General features: G+C 41.4%; 2 protein-coding genes across 2 annotated transcripts; both read right to left on the bottom strand.

Annotated features, from left to right (window-relative positions):
* Nucleotides 1–200: 200 nt before the first annotated feature.
* LOC139744839 (protein lin-37 homolog) lies at nucleotides 201–18,341 on the bottom strand. The gene is made up of 8 exons (XM_071655252.1): nucleotides 18,093–18,341; nucleotides 14,203–14,319; nucleotides 13,391–13,441; nucleotides 12,943–13,076; nucleotides 12,114–12,280; nucleotides 10,511–10,642; nucleotides 9,653–9,726; nucleotides 201–525 (listed from the first exon to the last, which is right to left on the bottom strand). The coding sequence occupies exons 2-8, from the start codon at nucleotides 14,301–14,303 to the stop codon at nucleotides 444–446; spliced, it is 741 nt and encodes a 246-aa protein (XP_071511353.1). The 5' UTR covers nucleotides 14,304–14,319; nucleotides 18,093–18,341; the 3' UTR covers nucleotides 201–443.
* Nucleotides 7,341–8,951, bottom strand: LOC139744847 (uncharacterized). Its single transcript, XM_071655259.1, has 3 exons — nucleotides 8,448–8,951; nucleotides 7,953–8,313; nucleotides 7,341–7,426 (listed from the first exon to the last, which is right to left on the bottom strand). Exons 1-3 carry the CDS (start codon nucleotides 8,949–8,951, stop codon nucleotides 7,341–7,343), a joined length of 951 nt encoding a protein of 316 aa, XP_071511360.1.
* Nucleotides 18,342–18,708: the final 367 nt, after the last annotated feature.

Below are 18,708 nucleotides of genomic sequence, written 5' to 3'. Positions count from 1 at the left end.
AATCAAATGGGGTTTTCTGCAAAATAGAGCTAAGGTGTTCCATTTTAAGACTTTGAAGTAGCATTTAGACAGTTTAATCATATTGGGTGTTATCAATGTGAAAATCGGATTGTAATTCTTTTTGGGACATACTGTACATGTACACACAATATCCACTCTTCCTGATGACAGTGAATAATATGTCAGTCATAGTCTTTGAAATCACTGCACTGTCAAAGCACAGGAATGACTGGACCCCCATGACCACATGTCATTCATTTCATATGGTGCAGAGCAGGGAAACTGGGCATGAAGGAACACTTCCAGCCTCATCCTTGGATTGGTCGGTCAAAGTGGGTGTGTCTGCACAGCCAGGAAATGATTGGATGAGACGGATTCAAAGGTTGTCCAGAGTCATACTTCCAGTGTTGACCACCACTATCCTACTACCAGAGGTCCAGGCATCATTGCCTTTCAAACATGGCTTTCAGGATGGCATAGCTCTCACTGTATCGGGACTGGTTCAGTTGAGATGCCGTCTTCCAGCTGGAGAGAAAAATAAAAAAACAAGACATACCTCGTATGGGTGTATATTGCTCTATTATGATACAGTGCACTCCCGTTATAGTGAACACGGTTGTAACAAACTTTTATATGCAACGTACACAATAGCAAAATCAACATCCCCAAATTATCATCTATATACCGTATCTTGATACACTGTATTTGTTTGGCTATAACGAAATTTTGATACAGTGAAAAAAAAACCTATCGGCCCCACGGACCTTAAAGCCCGGTCACACAGCGCCATACGGCTTAATCACGGCCAAAACCCATCAAAAAGTGGTCTCCGATGAAGCAGACGATGTTGTTCGCGTTGATGTCAAGTTTAGGACGAGCTATGGTCAATTTATAGACGTGGCAGGACGTGGGGAAAAATCGGAACGGCGTTGGATTTTAGCCCGCGAACAACCACGGGCGGCACACGTGGTAAAGATGTGCGACACACGTGAAACACACGTGATGATCTGAGTTCTGGCAGTGATTAAAACTTGGGATACGCGGTAAGATGCAAAAGTCTAGCGGTCTGTCACGGGCAGAGCACGGTCATCGAACGCATGTTACGCATTGCTACACGGGAAATAGCGTGTGTTTAGCGGCCTATCACTGACAAATGGATTTTTCCGCGTACATAGCACTACCTAAGCCTGTTAAATGACGTCTCAAACAAGTTCTAAATACGATTGATCACTGCCTAATCACTTCTGTATCACTTCGGATTTGCGGCATATAAATACATGTACAAAGTATAAAGTACATATGAAATGAAAGGAAAATATAAACTGGATTAAGACAATTACCTTCTATTAGAAGTTAGAAGATAACTGTCTTAACCCAATTTGTATTTCAATTTCATATGTACTTTGTCATTTCTTTTTTTGTTTGCTATTGCTTTATTCTTTTTTTTAATTTTTTCATTTTGTTCTAACTTCAAATTTCACTTACTTTAATTATTTTTTTTTCAGTGGATGGTCATTTATTCAAATTTCTTTGTTTCTAATTATTAACCAGAGAAAACAGTAACACATTTCACACTTTGTACCAATTTTATTGGCATATTTACAGCAATGCATACACACCCAATCTTCTCAACCTAACAAACAATAGCATACACATGCACACATAGCTAATACTGGTCCTTGGCAGCCTAAACTAAGAATCAACTAACTAGCTAATCCTCAGATGAAGTGGAGTCCTGAGTCTGCTGTTCCTGAGGCCTGATCTGTAGTCCAGGAGAGGTGGCTGACTCATTGGGAGTGTTCATGGATGTCTGAGAGGCAAGGCTGGATCTGCCTGCAGGTGGGAGCATGGTACTGTCCAAGCTGAGGTTAGCGGTGAGGTTAGCGTTCCATTCATCCCCCTGCATCACGTGCTGCTGCTGCTGGGGGTAGGTTGGCTGCTGGTCAGAGAACTGCGGAGGTGTAGGAGAGGGTGTAGTATCATTCTTCCGCATGGGGGGTAACGAGGTCTGCTGCATCAAGCGGCTGCCATACTGCCAGTTCTGCTGATACTGTGGGTTGTGCTGCCGGAAGCACTGCTGGCAGCTGTAGGGCTGGTTGAACTGCTGGTTTGAGGGCTGGCCGCGCACTATGTCAAAGATCAGGTCCTTCATCTTGTCGTACTGCTCCTGGGGAGCTGTACGCAGGGTGTCAGCAACAAACCGTACGAAGGGCTCACGGTCAGACTTGGGCCTCTCCTCAACAAACTTCTCCAGGAGGGCTTGGTTGGCCTGCATGGTGGCGCGGAGTTCTCGCATCCAGGTGTCTTCCTCTTCCTGGTACTCTTCATCCCCCTCCTCCTCTTGTCACGCTTCCGGCTGCGGCTGGACGTGGATGTGGGCTGAGATGTAGAGACCTGGTCAACAGCTGCGGACTCCACGTCCTCGAGGACGTGAGCATGCCTGTCACCATCAGAGTCCACTGAGGCCGAGGGGGAGGGGGGACGTGAGACCGTGGACGTGGACGTGGCAGTGGCAGAGGCAGAGGCAGAGGGGACCCGGGTTAGAGTGACGAGGGGATCTCTGGTGTCACTGGGGATGGAACCTGAAAGGTTTAGAACATTCATTTAGTTATATGGCATTGACATTTTGCACGTAAAAGCACTTCATACATTGAAATGTGAAACGAAATTGACAAATGCAATGAAATTCAAAACACGTTTGAAATCAATGTAATGAAATGTACTGACCTTTGTAGAAGCCACAGTGCTGCAGGACCCAGGTCTCCCTCTCTGTGAGCATCTTGGTCACCTGGCCACTAGTCTTCTTGGAGAGCTTCACATACCAGTCCTTTATTCCTTTCCACCACTGCTCTAGGTGCTTCACATTGATCCCCAGCTCTTGGGCCTTCATCTCCCAGGCAGCCCTCTTCTGCTTGTAGGTCTTCTTGCTGCGCATCCAGAGGTAGGAGTTGCCCCTCAGCCACTCAAGAATGTCCTCCTCTACAGCAGTGTCAAGACTCCAGTCCTTCTTGGGGGCTTTGGGGGCAGCCTTCTCCTTGCCCTTGCCCTGTCCACGTCCAAGGCCCTTGCCTACGAGCACTGGCTCTTCTTCCTCGTCCTGAGCAGCTTCCACAAAGAATGTTTCTCCTTCCTGAAGGGCTGGGGGGCTGACTTCTCCAAGCTCCACGGGGGCCTCAGGGGTGGCAGCAGAGGTAGTGGTAGCAGTGGTAGCAGCAGGGGTAGTACCTGTACATGAAAAATATATTCATTTAGTGACACGCTTCTAATTTTCTATTTCTAAATTGAAATTCAAAATTGAAATTTGAAAGTAACAAAATTTGCAAATGAAAAGACATTGAAATGAATAAAATAAAATGTACTGACCATCAGCAGCAACCTCAGCTTCTCCAGGAGCAACAGGACCAGCATCAGCCTGAGGGTCAGGGTTTGGACTGGCAGCACCAGCAGGAGGAGCATGGACCTGGACTGTCACCTGGGCCTGGGAGTCTTGGGGAGACTCATCCTCAGCTGGGGCTTTGGTATTCGTTGACCTCTTCATGGCAGGGGAACCCTTCTCCCTGGGCATGATGAAACTGAAAACACCGAACGAACTTGCGTGGAAGTGTGGACTGTACAAGATCTGGATCGGCAACTGTGAAGACCAGCCGTGCGCGGCTGCTTTTATGCCGCACTTCCGACGCCGCCGAGCCACGGTTACCCGTCATTGGGCAGTGCTATGGTAGTGGAGTGCCCGTTTTACGTCCGTGCTAAACATGTGATTGGCAGTGCTACAGACGCGATGAGGCCGCGGTTAGCCGTGGTAACTTGCCTCTTTTTTTTCCCGCTTTCAAACACATGCGAACCTTTTTTTAGCCTTACAAGTGGCTGGACATGGTTAGCCGTGCTTTAGCAGTGGAACAGCCGCCGACGGCCATACCCCGTACAAAGCACAGTCAAACCAACATTGACCTAAAATTACCACTTACGACTACATCCCCCAAATTTTCATAACTTTTTGTACGTGATTTAGACATGGAGTGCTGTGTGACCGGGGCTTTAATACACGGAAACTCCATAGAACAATTGGGACTTTCATTTTGCCCACGAGGTAAGTGACATTCGGCTAATCCAAGGTCGAGGTAACAAGGTTGACTGTACAACATACTTTCTCTTTTGTAACAATGTCCTTAGATTGATATACATGTACAAATACACAAATGCAAGTGACACTACAAAGAAGGTCCCAACACATTGAGTCCAACTTGTAGGAGAGTCCCCTCTTTAGCAAATATTCATGTCAATTAATTCTTGAACCACAGGACTACTTAAGATGAATATTCAGTCTATTTGCAGGTCTGCAAGAGTAATGGCCCTGTCACACCTTTACGCTTTAGCCAATGTATGAAAAAATTGACGAATAAACATCAAATATGTTACAGGTACCACGGATAAGCCACCTATGGATAGGAGTTCAGCGCACTGGTATACAGTTTAGTATGGCAAGATCGTTCAAGTCTTTATTAAGCATGCATAAAACTTTTGGAGGTATATGCCCTGCACACATGTACCATAAATTGTAGGTACCGTAGTCAAAATGCATCAAGATAATGCCTAGCGCACCCATAACATATATTTAACCTATCAAGTAGTATGCTTGGTACCTAATCAAACTCACCTCCCACACACTTCGATGTATGTAGACGTATTCGACGTTTTCTGGACAACTACAGAATTTACTGAGTGTGTTTCTAAATTACACATACCATATGATGACATATGGGTAGCGTTCAGGCGAACTGGTTTACACAAATGGGATTCACAGGAGGAATCCATCTGCATTTCTCAAGACACTATGGTTACTGTCACACAAGGAATGTTAGTGTGCATTCTAATTTCATAAATTTCGCGAGACCCAAGATGTGTGAATTTAAAATGCATGAGGACCACGCATCCTTTACCAACTTCCTTGTATATGTCCCTAGCGATGTACGATGAGCTGCTAGCCACAGTAGGTCCAAGGATTTTTTTTTTCCCTCATATTTGGCCGTATTTCCGAGTTACTTGTATTGCGGGTTGGAAGATTCACACTCATTTTAGCTGACTTCATCTTGAAGTGGAAATTGCTTTCAAAAAAAAAAAGATATCAAATAGCTCAAGCCTCCCTCAGCACAGTTGAGCCACTCATCCACCGTGAAAAATTTGGGCCATCTTTGCCATAGGGTAGGAGAAAATCATGTTTTGTTTTTGAATGGGTCTACATGTTCTCAAGTCAAGTGCAGACATTATTTCTGTAAATTAGCAAATATGATGACATGTATATACAGTAGGTGCATTGAATCAATGAACTGTGAAATTCCCAAAGCAAATGGATCGTTTCCAAGGTTGCAGACGCATCTTAAATCAATTCCACATCATGGCCATGATTCAAGGAACAATTTACAGTTCACTGTTTAATTGTACATGTATTCCACATTATTTTCATAAGCAGTCATGAAACGGAATCAATTATCACTTCGTGAAACATAAAACTGAAGTCATCTTGATATTTTCTTGCTAAAGTATCCCTGTTTCAGCTACTTTATTTTAAGGCCTCTCTAATGGACCTTATCCATAAACACACACATTCACACCAACACAAGTATACACGTGCAGGCATACACATTCACTTATACTAACCCACTCATATACTCGTTAACTCAACTGCAAGCATTACACTACACACGCTTATGTGCGCATAGTCAAATATAAACTTCGCACAAACATACATGCATGCTTGCTATTGCACACACACTGACTCACAAATGCACCTCACCCTTCCTCCGTCATTTTCATTTACTTCATTATTTTCTCCATCTCTCTTATTTGAGCTGATTTATGACAAGTCGTCCATGAATTTTCTTTGAGGCTGCTGCTGTGGAAGCCAAGCACTTCATTTAAGACAACGCTTATCCCAATTTCTGTTAGCATGCAGCTTGATTTATTGACAAGACACAAGTTCTTTTATGAAATCAACACATATTTCATACAAAATATTTAATTTGACCATTGCATCTTATATCTATGATATGTCTCGTGTATGCTTCAAATCCTTATATATCAATTTCTTTTTTGTTATTGTATATTTTTTGAGTGGAAAAACTGAAATTCAAAAATGAAATGAATCAAATCATATACTACTTGGTAGTTAGCAATCAATAAACATATTCATCAACCCCACTCTTTTCAGCAACCAATTAAAACATGTTTGTATGAGGAAGTGACTATTTTATAATTACCTAAAATGAAGAAACAAAATTTTAAAGTTTAAACATGTAATGTTATAAACCATTCTTGTTGGTCTGAACTTGAATGCCATGTTACTTTAGTAGGACTTACCCTAACTAGGCCAGGGGTCTGGGGAGCCTTGCAGCAGCTACATTTTATACACTCAAGTTTTGATACCTAATTTGTGCAGCGTTGACCATGATTTCGGTAACAGATTACAATTATCAATCACAAGTTCAGCAAAATGATCAAATTCTTAATTTGCCTGTGTATTAGCCTATGGCTTTTAAAAAAAAAAAATACTCCAAAAATCAACACCATTCTTACTATTACAATATCATTACCTATGTTATGAATGCAGTTTCTGGTTGGTAAAAAAAAAAAAAAAAAAAAGATAATGAAACTTACAGAAAAAGAAATACATAAGAATAAAAACAAAAATATGAAGAATAAATATCAGCTTGTTATTTGCATGCTACAATTTATATTCATGATTCACAAATATATAATGTAAATACACTGAAAAAAACAAAGTTTTATCACATCAACATATGACTCTTATTTGTCTGCTTACAACCAATATTCAAGCCATTTTCACTAATACATCATAGCAAAATAATGATTAACTAACTAAAATAAATAAATAACTGAATAACTAAGTCATGAAAATGTGCATATCATATAATAAAAAAAATTAAAAACGCAAACAAGAAAATACATCACACTTTATTCTACACATATTATTTTATAAATATGGCAATTTTCGTGCACATTGAGTTGACCTTTGCCGAAATATATTGAGGGGCCTGGGAGGCCCCCCAGCTTTAAGAACTCTCAAAATACTCTGGCTCAGTTAGGATTAAGACCAATGGTAACATTTTGTAGACATGAAAGGCATGAATTACTTGTCACTAAAACACTCAGTAGTAATGAACATCTTTGATGATGGATCTTGTGCATACTTCAGACACAATGAAACAAATGAAACAACGAAATTAATGACAATGGTCATACATGACAATATACAACGCTACAAAAATGGCTAAAACACTGGACTGTTTCTCTTAGTCGTGAGAAGCACATAACTGTTACTGTCACTAGTTCTTCTCTGGTGGTGGAGGTCTCTTCAGCTCCCCAGAGATGCTGTCTGCAGCATCAGAACCACTGGACAGGTCGAGCAGTCCTGAGCATCCAGAGATGCAGAGGCGGATCCAAGAATTCTGTAAAGGGAAGGTGCCTTTACAGAATTAAAGGGGGCGCATTTGCCCCCCCCCCCCATTTTTCTCTTTTTATTTCTTTTGTGTTAACAAAAAATAAAGAGGGGGTGCGCCCGGTGCGCCCCCCTCTGGATCTGCCACTGAGATGTAAGAACACAGACTCTGACTGTGACTGTCCATGGCGCTGGGCTCTGGTTCAGTATCTGATAGACGACCCTAGAGTAGCATACAGTGGCATGCTTGGCTGCTACTTCAGGTACTGTAGCTGCAGTGGCTGCATGCAAGTACACTGGTTCACACAGTCGGCTGTCTGTGAACCCTAGACTGGACGCAGTCGGTGCCTTGTGTCTGCACATGTGGGGAGATGGCTAGTACATCTCCATCGCCATAGGGTGTGGGTAGCTGGTGCTAGACTGGGTCACCGGGAAACAGGAGCTGGAAAGGTGGGGAGTCTGGAAGGTTAATCCTCATCACTCTCATCCATCAGCTCACCGAGGATGATGTTGATGCGTGACCGCGCCTTCCGGAACTTGCGCTTGGACATGCCAAGCAGGCTGTCACGCACGTAATTGGCGAAGGTAGCAGCAGCTGAGATGGGCTGAGGCTGAGAGAGACTTTTGAAGAGCTCCTCAAACTCGGTCACCTTCTTCTGGAGTGACTGCAGCAATGGGTCATCCTCCTGACCATGCCTGTCAGTGGGTTGTGAGGATGAGGAGGGGACAGAGGGGGGCATGCTGTCATCATCAATCACAATGGCAGCCTCAGTAGCCTTGGTAGCCTCAGTAGCCCTGGCAGTCTCAGTAGCCTTGGCAGTTTCATGGTCCCTGCTGTGTGCTGCCGTGGTTGCCTTCATCTGCAATAATGACAATTGATTAGTGAATACAAGGCAAAAATGCAAGGCAAATTTAAAGATTATTAATGAAAGCAAAATTTAATATCAAATACATTAGAAAACAAATGGTAATAATTGTACTGAGGTATACTTACAGCGTTCATAGACCTGGCACGATGGCGGACAACAGTTTTGAGGAAGCTGAAGTTTGCCTTCACCCACTGTTCCCTCTCTGTCAGTTCGCGGGCACCCTCACCGCCCTTAATCCTGTCGAGACGGGTGTGGGTGTCTCGCACAGACTTAAACCAGCCTTGAAGATGCTGAGCCGTCTTCCCCATGATCTTAGCTTGATCCCTCCAGAGCTTCGCCTTCTTGTCCAACCTCCGATAGCCCGTCTTCTTGATGTCCCACAGGATGTTGTTCTTGCGAATGAAATCGCACATGAGCTGCTCCTCGTGGACTTCAAGTACAAACTGCACCTTCCTGACCCTCTTCTTCTTAGGGAGGGCTGGCCCAGGAGAGGTCGAGGCCACGGACACAGTTACTGATGCCACTGACCATCCATCATCTCCATCAGAGGGTGAGGGTAAGGGTGAGGCTGTGAGTGATGATTGATCTTCCCTGCATCCATGTCCATGTCCAGAAGACTCCCTTGGCATGTCGGTGATGTCAATACTGCGATGTAAAAGTGCCGTTATGATTTGAATCGAGCAGCAGCCTTTCATAGGCTACTACACAAATCATCAGAGATGCACTGCTGCATGCTATGCTTGAAGCTAAAACATGTTTTCAAATATAAAACATTCTCCAACAACCACGTTCAGGTAAGCTCTGACACTGCAGCAATTCTGGTGAACCTTTTTGGTATATATAGTCTGCATTTCTGCCATTACCTAATTGCATTCTTTCACACGGTGTATACGTGTACAGATAAGAGCAGAAATAGACAGTTTTGCGAGCACACAAGAAGTATGTTTTGGCTTTAAGTTGTGAACGCCGGCAATAAGCTCGGCATTCGTTGGTATAACTTATCTATAAGTTATTGAAATGTTCTGTCTAAAGTTACTAACACTCTACATATAGGTCCTATGTGAAAATCATCAGCAAAAAGCTATGTATATGCCCAAAATTGAAAAATACATTGTAATCCAGTGCCAGCCCAATGTTTTAAAGAAATCTTTAGACATCGGCATGCACTGGCTAAATCATCATGGTGTGACAGGGCCATTACAAAAAGATGAAATTTGTAACTGGGCCACAATTTCAAAGATTTGGTTAAGTGGGGACTGTGGGGACTCTATAGCATAAAGAATAAATATTCCATAGGAAATATACATCCTCACTTCTTCTTGGTACTTACTCATTCCTGATGTCTTTCCATCTCTGAATGTGGCCATTTAGAAGTGTTTCTTTGGATGGAGCCTGACTGGAATCCTACATTGAGGGGGAAATAATTATCAGAATTAGACAAAATATATCAAAACAAAAAAACTAAACAGCAACAAATGGACAAAAAAAAAAACCCACTCTTTTGATAATTTGAGAACAGAGCTTGGAATATTAATCAGTGTTTATTTTTTGTCATATTAAAATCAATATATTATAACACGCATCATTTATCGTTTTACACTTTTAATGTAATACAACTTTATCAGTAGGGACATTTGTGAGTTGGAATGTACAACTGAATTTGTCATGTCTGTGCAGCTGTGTGTTGTTGTTGTTTTAAACTTTGGTAAGAGACAGTCAAGCACAATCAAATAAAGCAAATCTTGTAAGAGGCTGTTATTAGTGTCTGTGCATGCCCATTGCACTACATACCACCACATAAAAAAGCAATACAGTTTGGATCTAATAAGTCATTGCCAAGATACTGTAGCTAAGGGCACTACTGACTCATTCTAACACCCGACCATAATTAGTTCATCGCAATTCATTCCTTAAAGCTGTACTCATGCAAACTTATTTTAACACAAAGCCTTTCTCCACGCAGTCAAAGAAAGCATAGTATCTACTCAAGCTACCATCTGTGTAGTAAAAAACCAATATGTCTGATTCCCTTCCAGGAACTTTAGTATTTTTCTGACCTAGGTAAGAAGGCCACCTGTTCAAAAGTCCACTCTGTATTGATTCCAACTGGTAGTTTCAAGTACAGTGTACATAGAACAAGTTTGGTTAAATGCAGACAACAGTGTGAAGAAGGAAATAAAGTTTTTACAGCATTGATGTCCAGAGGTTCATCAGGGTGGGGTGTGACAGGGGGTATTCTGGGGTCCCTTGATAGCTCCTCTCTCATCTCATCAATTGTCTGGTTGGGTGAGGGGAGACGGTACACCAGACCATTCTCAGACTGAAAGAAATAAAAAGAAATTGCAAAACAAAACTGACAATGCACAGTAGCAGTTTTTGTATTCTTCAAACCCGAACACACCCCTTGTACTATATCACCTGAATCAGAATTCTAAAAAAATAAAAAAAAACTAAAAAAAAAAGAATGGCAGCCCTCATTTTGTAAAATTCAACAGGGCGGGTAGTGAACAGATACTGGTTCTTCATGGCATTAAAATGCAAACTTGATAATGACCCAATAAATTTCACAACAGTGAAATGTCATGGGCTTTCAAAGAACCTACAAGCAATGATAGACCCCAGCAATCCACAAAAGAGCACACAGAACATGTCATTTTGTTTCAAACTTTGAACATAATATCTAAGCTTTATCTTTGCATGTCAGCAGTCAGTACATAAAGAAAAAACCATGTATAATGTCATTAATTAATATACAGTAAACCTCGGATAAGTCGACGTCGAGTGAGTCGAAAATCACTTAACTCGAAGCAAAATAAAAAGTCCCGATTTTTCCCTAAGTATTTTCTCTAAGAAATATTTGGATAAGCCGAAGTACGAGAGTCGAATTTCGGCTGTGTCGAAGTAAAACATTCAGTCCCTTTTGTACAAAATACACGTAGTTTACATCACTTGAGCCGAAGAAGATTTGTCTGGCATTCTCATTACATTTAGAGGAGAAAAAAAAATCGGCATGTCGCAGAACCCCGTCCCTGATCTGCTGCAGGTAAGCATGCACACTCACCGTACCGCTCCGCACGCATGTCGAATACATACACAATAGATGTATACATGTATACACACAGCACATCGATCCATACTTTATCCATATACACACAGCACATCCATACTTTATCCATGTCAAGCCAGAACTCCTTGGCCAACCAATCGCTGCTTTAATATTTTAGTGACAGGCCAAGTGGGCGGAGCTTGTTTGTGCGTGCCCGGCTGGCTGTATATTTTTGTTCAATGGAGGTGGGATGGGCCTGGGAGAGTGTTTGTCTCAGGGTAGGTTGACAGTGATGGCTACCTATGTTGCACCATAGACATAGCACCATGCACATTGCCACATTAGCGCAGACATTCTCAAAACTACGTTTAGCTACTAGTATTGATACAAATTCCATGTTCAATTTAGAACAAAATAAGAACATTATCTTCAAGAACAGACAAATTTGAATGCAAACACACACGCACGCACACACACACACACATGCATGCAAATGTACTATAATACATGTACATAACTGTGAGTCGAAAAAAAATCGACTCTCGCGAGAGTCGAAGTTCACTTAAGTCGACGCATTTTCGTCAGTCCCGAGAGCTTCGACTCATGCGAGGTTTACTGTACTCTGCTTAAAGTTACTAAACATATGAAATATCATTGACACAGTGATTTGAAATAGAAAACAAAACAAAACAAAACAAAACAAAACAAAAGTATACATGGGAGAGTTATCGGGCTCATGACTCACCATATCCTGGTCTGGAAGTGGCTCCGGTGATGGGGACTGTTCTTTGCGCGGGACTTTTGCTGAAGTCGAGTTGGCCATCCAAGCTCGGCATACTGGGTAGAGAGGTGCGTTGGTTTTAAACTGAGCCAAATCAACGCTGCGATCAAACAGCTTCATCACATAGGAATCTGTGTAGGGCAGAGAGAAGCAAAGTTCACGCATGGTCGCATAACTTGACAGCTCAAGCAATTCACTTGCATCGGGCACAAATCTACACATGTATGCCAATTTGAATAATGAAATGAGAGTCTGCATAATAAATCCGATTCTACATATATTTTCAAGGCCAGCGAAGGTTTCTAATTGCAGTCAAACATATTCTCCATAAAACTAATCCATTTCACATTATCCCTCATTCCTGTGTAGTATTACAATGATTTCACTGAAAACATTGCTTAAAATGTGTCACTTATTCAAATGCTGTCACCTTTTTTTTTCTAGTGCCATTGACCAGCAGTTTCCTCTGTGAGTCTGACTAAAAATTTGAGTATACATGCATACTAGACTCCTATAAGTATGCTGAATCCACTCAATCCTAAAACCGGCCAAGAAAAAAAAAATGGTCTTACAAAAAACATTTGTAAAATATCACTAGCTCTTCATCTTTATCCCTCACATTGGAGTTTCATTAAGTTCATGGAACATTTACCTCGCATACATAACACACAACACAACAGGTACAGAGACAGGCAGTACACTGATACACCACATGGTGACCTGCACTTTATCAAAAGAAGAAAAGACATCCAAACAAAAAAAATGACAGGAAAATAAGGAGGAAGAATCTTACTCTGTGCTCGAAGCCCATCATCAAGTTGCTCAATATCTGAATTGGCATAATCCCTTTTTCTCCTCTTTCTCGATTTAGATGGTGATTTCTTTGTTGGCGTTGATTCAAGTTCCCTGATATCATCATCAAAGGCCCTGCAAAAGTCACCAAATATCATTCCGTGTGTTTACAAATGTATAACATCATACATGCAAAAATAGAGAATGTAAATACATGCTATACAAAAGGTAAAAATAAACCATGAACAAAATGATTACCAGGTATACCAAATTAGAAAAAAAAAGTATGATAAAAAAGTATGATAAAAGACATGAGAATGTGAAAAAAAATACATTTGTATTTGTAAGAATTAAGAAGGTGGATTAAAATGAAGATGATGATAAAAAAAGAAAGTTAAGAGTGGAAATAAGGGCTAACCACTGACTGAACTACAAAAGTAAGCACTTACCTGTCCAAATCTTGCTCCTCTTTCACTACAACATCACTATCATGGGAGAAACTGTTGAGAAGGTATAAAATGGAGAGAGTGTTGATCAAGCCATGAGAACCAGCTTGTATATACATTCAGTACGACACACCTACAGTCTATAGGTCAGCAAGATGGTGAAATATGATTCATTTATAATCAAGCAGTTTTCCTGCAAACATATGAAGAATCAATACAAAGTGAGATCATCTTCACAAAAACAATAAACAAACACACTTCAGTCAGTTCTAAATCCAGTGGAAATGTTTGTCATTATCCTTTCAATACCCAAACCTCCTTGATGACTAACGACTAAAAGCAATGTTAAAAGATACTATAGTTAGTTAAATCTGCTGATACACATACGTGTAATGTGCATTACCAATGTATGCATCAACCACATGCACATTATTAAAACATGACCAGATTTAAAATGCAAGCCACAACTGTTACAGTTCACTGATAAATCAGAGTGCATCACCATAGTGTATAGAAACTTCAAATCAAAGATTCCTTCAGTTTATTATTTCTTACAAATTCATCATTGTACATATTTATAAGTGTAGTTCATAGCAATTTCAAAAGTTATTAGCTTCACATTTAATGATGGAAATGTATTTCCAAGGTTGGTTTTACAGGCTATGGCAGTTCTGAGCATAGCACTAAAAGCCTACAGAAAACATCCCTTTTGACAAACATATTTTTTATTGTCATCTTTATTATCAATGGATACATGAAGGCACACAAGGAAACTTTATGTATGACAACTAAAAATATTAACGAAACAAACTTGCCTTTCTGCTCTGTCAACCAGATTTTGCAGAACACCCTCAAGCTTCACCCGAGCATCGGTTACCTCTGTAGTCTCTTGTTTTATTTTGATTGGCGTAGACATGATGCAACGTGGTTTTCTACAAAGTGATGGCAATAAAAAAGTAAAGACACAATATCACTTTTGTTCAAATTCACGAAATTCTTCTGTTGAGATGTTTTCACTGCAACTGATTGACAAATTGCCCCACATCAACGTAAACATTTGAGTCAATGTAGGGCAATTTGCCAATCAGTTGCAATCACTTTTGTTCTGTTTGAGTAAAACAAAATAATATTTTTACATTTCAGCCTAGCAATATGTCACTAGACGGTCTTGACAGAATGTTTTTTTTTTAATTGTGTTTTCACTGCAATTCATATGCTAAATTCCTGACAGATGCAAAATGTCTAATCTCAAGTTTGTCATTTAATTAATGAAAAAAAAGTGATGTGTTTTGCATACATAGTTGTGTTCCGAGGATTTCATCACACACTTAATTTTCAGTGAGCACTTCATAACATAAGTTGTACCGCCGTACCGGAACACATTGCATACCGGTACTTTGTCTTTATAAATATGCCTTCTGTAATTTTCATTCTTCTTTCAAAGGCTTTCCCTTTATGAGTTTTTTCGTATAACTGCCTGTGTGAAGGAGCGCCCCAGGGTTATACATGTATGGGGGCCTAGAGCAGAGGGTCTACTAAAAAGTACACAAACTGTATCAGCAGCGGCGGGGGGGGGGGGGGGGGGGGGGGGGGGGGGGTGCAACGAGCACACGCCCCCTCTTTATTTGTCGTTAAAACAAAAGAAATAAAAAGAACAAAAATGAGATGAAACCCGGAAGTAGCACTAGAAATATTGTTTGCACCCCCCCCCCCCTTTTTACGGAATTCCTGGATCCGCTCCAGATCAGTATATTAAAGTCACTGTGATTCATACTCATGCATGTCATGATCAAGATTAGTGTAGCACACACACATACACACACACACTAATCCATTTGGGGGCAATTTTGGAATGATTACATTAAATGCCAAATGACGTGCCAAATAAATGAAAAAAAAAATGTCCAATTTAACCCATTGAAGACGAGTCCCAAGAACATTTCCAAGAGTAAGACTCTGGGAAATATGTGTTACTGTTTAATAGGCCTATACTACCATCATAGCAAAATCAATCTGTCCTCAAACACCAGATTGCTACCCACCATTAGATGCAACAGTCAGAACTTTCAGTACAACTAACAAGTCTCCTGCAGTACTGACTACTGTTGTTTACAATTAATTTTACCTCAGGCATCTGCACTTTTACCCTGTGGACCCTGCGTTTAATGCCTAAATTACCATGCTGTTTACATTATCATGTATTAGTGTGTTTTCTACACTGCAGCTTTAGGCCTACTACGCCCTCCCCTATCCTTTTACGTTACTCTTTAGGTTGCCTACACTTCCAGTACTACTGCTGAAGGCTTAGAAAGAGTCCAGAAAGCAGCTGCTTGCTTTGTCACCTGCGACTACAAAAGATCCACTTCAGCTTCAGGACTTGTCTCCAGTCTGGGATGGGATCAACTGCTGCACACATGTCGTCTCCATGCACAGAGCACCATGTTCTATAGCCCGACCAGATGCCGTGCGTTAGTGACTTACTCTTGTGTACAGCGACAGGGCTGTGTACTATATAGACCTAGAGTAGGGGACCCAGTTTGCGGCAGGTTAATGCCTTTTCAAGGGTATTTAGTAGTATTCTGGTAAAACGGGCAACAGAAATTAAATATTTTTTTTTTATTGGAAGAGGTACCAAAGGCCTCTTGATACTGCATCACAATTTTGTATGGTGGTTAATTACCTAGGTAGTCATAATACCAAGGTAATCAATTTTATGCAGAAAATTTGCAACCACCAAGAGGACCCGGTTTGCGGCAGGGGGGTCCAGTTTGCAGCACCCCACAGAAAAATGTCCCCTGATTTCTTTAAACATTAAAATTTTGCAAAAACCAAATATTTTTTGATGGTCCAACTAGTTTTCAGCTTGTTAGAACACTTTCTTTGGATTCATTATCTCGATCGTTCACAATTTCATAGTTTTTCAAGATCGCATGTATTTCATCAATTTCCACCCATTTTGACATGTAAAATAGCGCTATTTGTGTAAATCCCATAGGGGTGCCGCAAACCGGACCCATCCCCGACATTTTGGTCACTGCTGCAATCCTCAAAACTGACAAAGGAAATTAAGTTTAGAATATTTAACACAGTTACACGAGGAATCCTTAAGACCTTACCATGCCAGGCCTCTTTTCATAGTAAGATTTTGAATAAAGATACAAACAAGGGATGATGGTGGTTGCCTAGCAACAGAACAAAATCTTAACATTTTGTTAAGAAAGTCATACTTTTAAGAACGGCGTGACACAGACAGTTTAAATTAGAATTATGAAGGCCATCATCCGAGTTACTTCATGATTCTGGTATCAAAAGAAAGCTCTTCAGTTGCTCTCCAAATAAAACAATCTAACGTTAGAAAAAAAAAAATGGTCTTTCTACTTTTGAAGATATGGTTAGATATTCCTAGGGGTGCCGCAAACTGGACCCCTGCAGCAAACTGGTGCCCCGACTCTAGTTACGAATACATGTTCTATAACCCTATATCACCAGCTAGTCAACATCCATCTTCCTCACTTCATAACCCAAGCTCCATATCAGTTCGGGAAACCCACTCACAAGGGGGGCCCCTCCTTATAAGTAACCCGTCCCCCTTATAAGTAACCCCGTCCCCCTTATAAGTAACCCCCGGGGCACCCCTTATAAGGAGTCTCCACGCATTTTTGCAATGCAACGCGAAAATGAAAGGACTGCGGCAATTCGCTTGATTATGTCCATAAAGCTTCACAAGTTTCCTAGTTACTCACGAAATTTGAGCAAGATCGGTTTGAGGCATCATATCTAAAATCATGGATTTAAATGCGATGTCAAACGACCCATGCGAATGCTGAAATGCGAGCGATTACTGGCGTGAGTGTCGCCAGGCGCGGCGGCGCGGCAATGCTTAGTGCAGACGTGGCGACTGAGTACAGTACTCAGTCGCCACGTCTGCACTCAAGCATTGCCGCGCCGCCGCGCCTGGCGACACTCACGCCAGTAATCGCTCGCATTTCAGCATTCGCATGGGTCGTTTGACATCGCATTTAAATCCATGATTTTAGATATGATGCCTCAAACCGATTTTGCTCAAATTTCGTGAGTAACTAGGAAACTTGTGAAGCTTTATGGACATAATCAAACGAATTGCCGCAGTCCTTTCATTTTCGCGTTGCATTGCAAAAAAGCGTGGAGACTCCTTATAAGGGGTGCCCCGGGGGTTACTTATAAGGGGGACGGGGTTACTTATAAGGGGGACGGGTTACTTATAAGGAGGGGCCCCCCTTGTGAGTGGGTTTCCCGAACTGATATGTCAGCGGAAGAGATCATGTGCTCAAGCTCACCGTCCCCATAGCATCAATTGATTCTTATAAATTCTCATTTTATCCCCGAACCACTCGCATCTGAAACCTCCTATGTGTTCCTTGTTGCTGTAAATCTTACAGAATTTTTTAGTGTGCACATCACTATTTTTATTTGTAAATGTACGACTGCACCATCACCTACTGTCACTGTCACACCCCATCCCAGTTTAGTTCGGAAAGAGCTGCTTCAGGGATTAGACCCTGACAGTAACATATCTCATCAAGGTTCAAACTTCAAGGTTCCTAGTCGAGTCTACTCTCTACCCACTACCTACCGTAGGCGTAGCGTTAGGCCTACTTTAGAATCTAACGTTAGTAAAGACCAGTTTAACTTTAGACTGTTTTAGCTTGGTTTTTATGGTGCCCACCTTTCTCTCTTACTGCAGCAGTGTCCTAACGAGTTACCGTGGTTTTACTCGCCCATCTTCCAGAAGAATTAACACGTCAAGTCTGTGCTGTGGCCGCTGATTGAGGCTGTTTTTCCCGAATCAGTCCTCTGGCAGTCTTGTGGCTGTAGATCTACACCGTGCAGTGAATTACTGTACCGGTATGTCGTTATGCATGCGTTGTGAATACGTAGGCTTTGCGTTTTGTAAAGCTGCAACATGCAGCGAGCTGCGATTCATGGCTTTCAATCGGACGTGTAGGTCATAATTATACGTCAGTGTACCGTCCTGCGTGTAGAAGGAAGGATGAACGTCATTACACGTACCGCCGCACAACTGCAATCGTTCTCTCCCGCGAAAGGTATTTAGGCTAATTTCCAGGCTGATATCTATTATTATTTTGGAGGATCATGCTGCCCCTGCGGCAAAATATTCCACGCACGTAGGTCTATAATCGGAAACTGAGACAAATTTTTGAAGAGTCGCATACATTTCTTCTATGTCGAAAAAACTTAAAGATAATGAAGATTGATTTTTTGATTGATCGGTTGAGTGAGGCCAGTTTAGGCCATTTATTCGGCAAAATAAAACACAAAAA

The sequence above is a fragment of the Diadema antillarum genome, unplaced genomic scaffold (genome assembly GCF_040938485.1).
Source record: "Diadema antillarum isolate AM-2024a unplaced genomic scaffold, OU_Dant_1.0 seq00001214_RagTag, whole genome shotgun sequence".
Taxonomy (NCBI): Eukaryota; Metazoa; Echinodermata; class Echinoidea; order Diadematoida; family Diadematidae; genus Diadema; species Diadema antillarum.
This window is presented reverse-complemented; position numbering and strand designations above follow the sequence as displayed.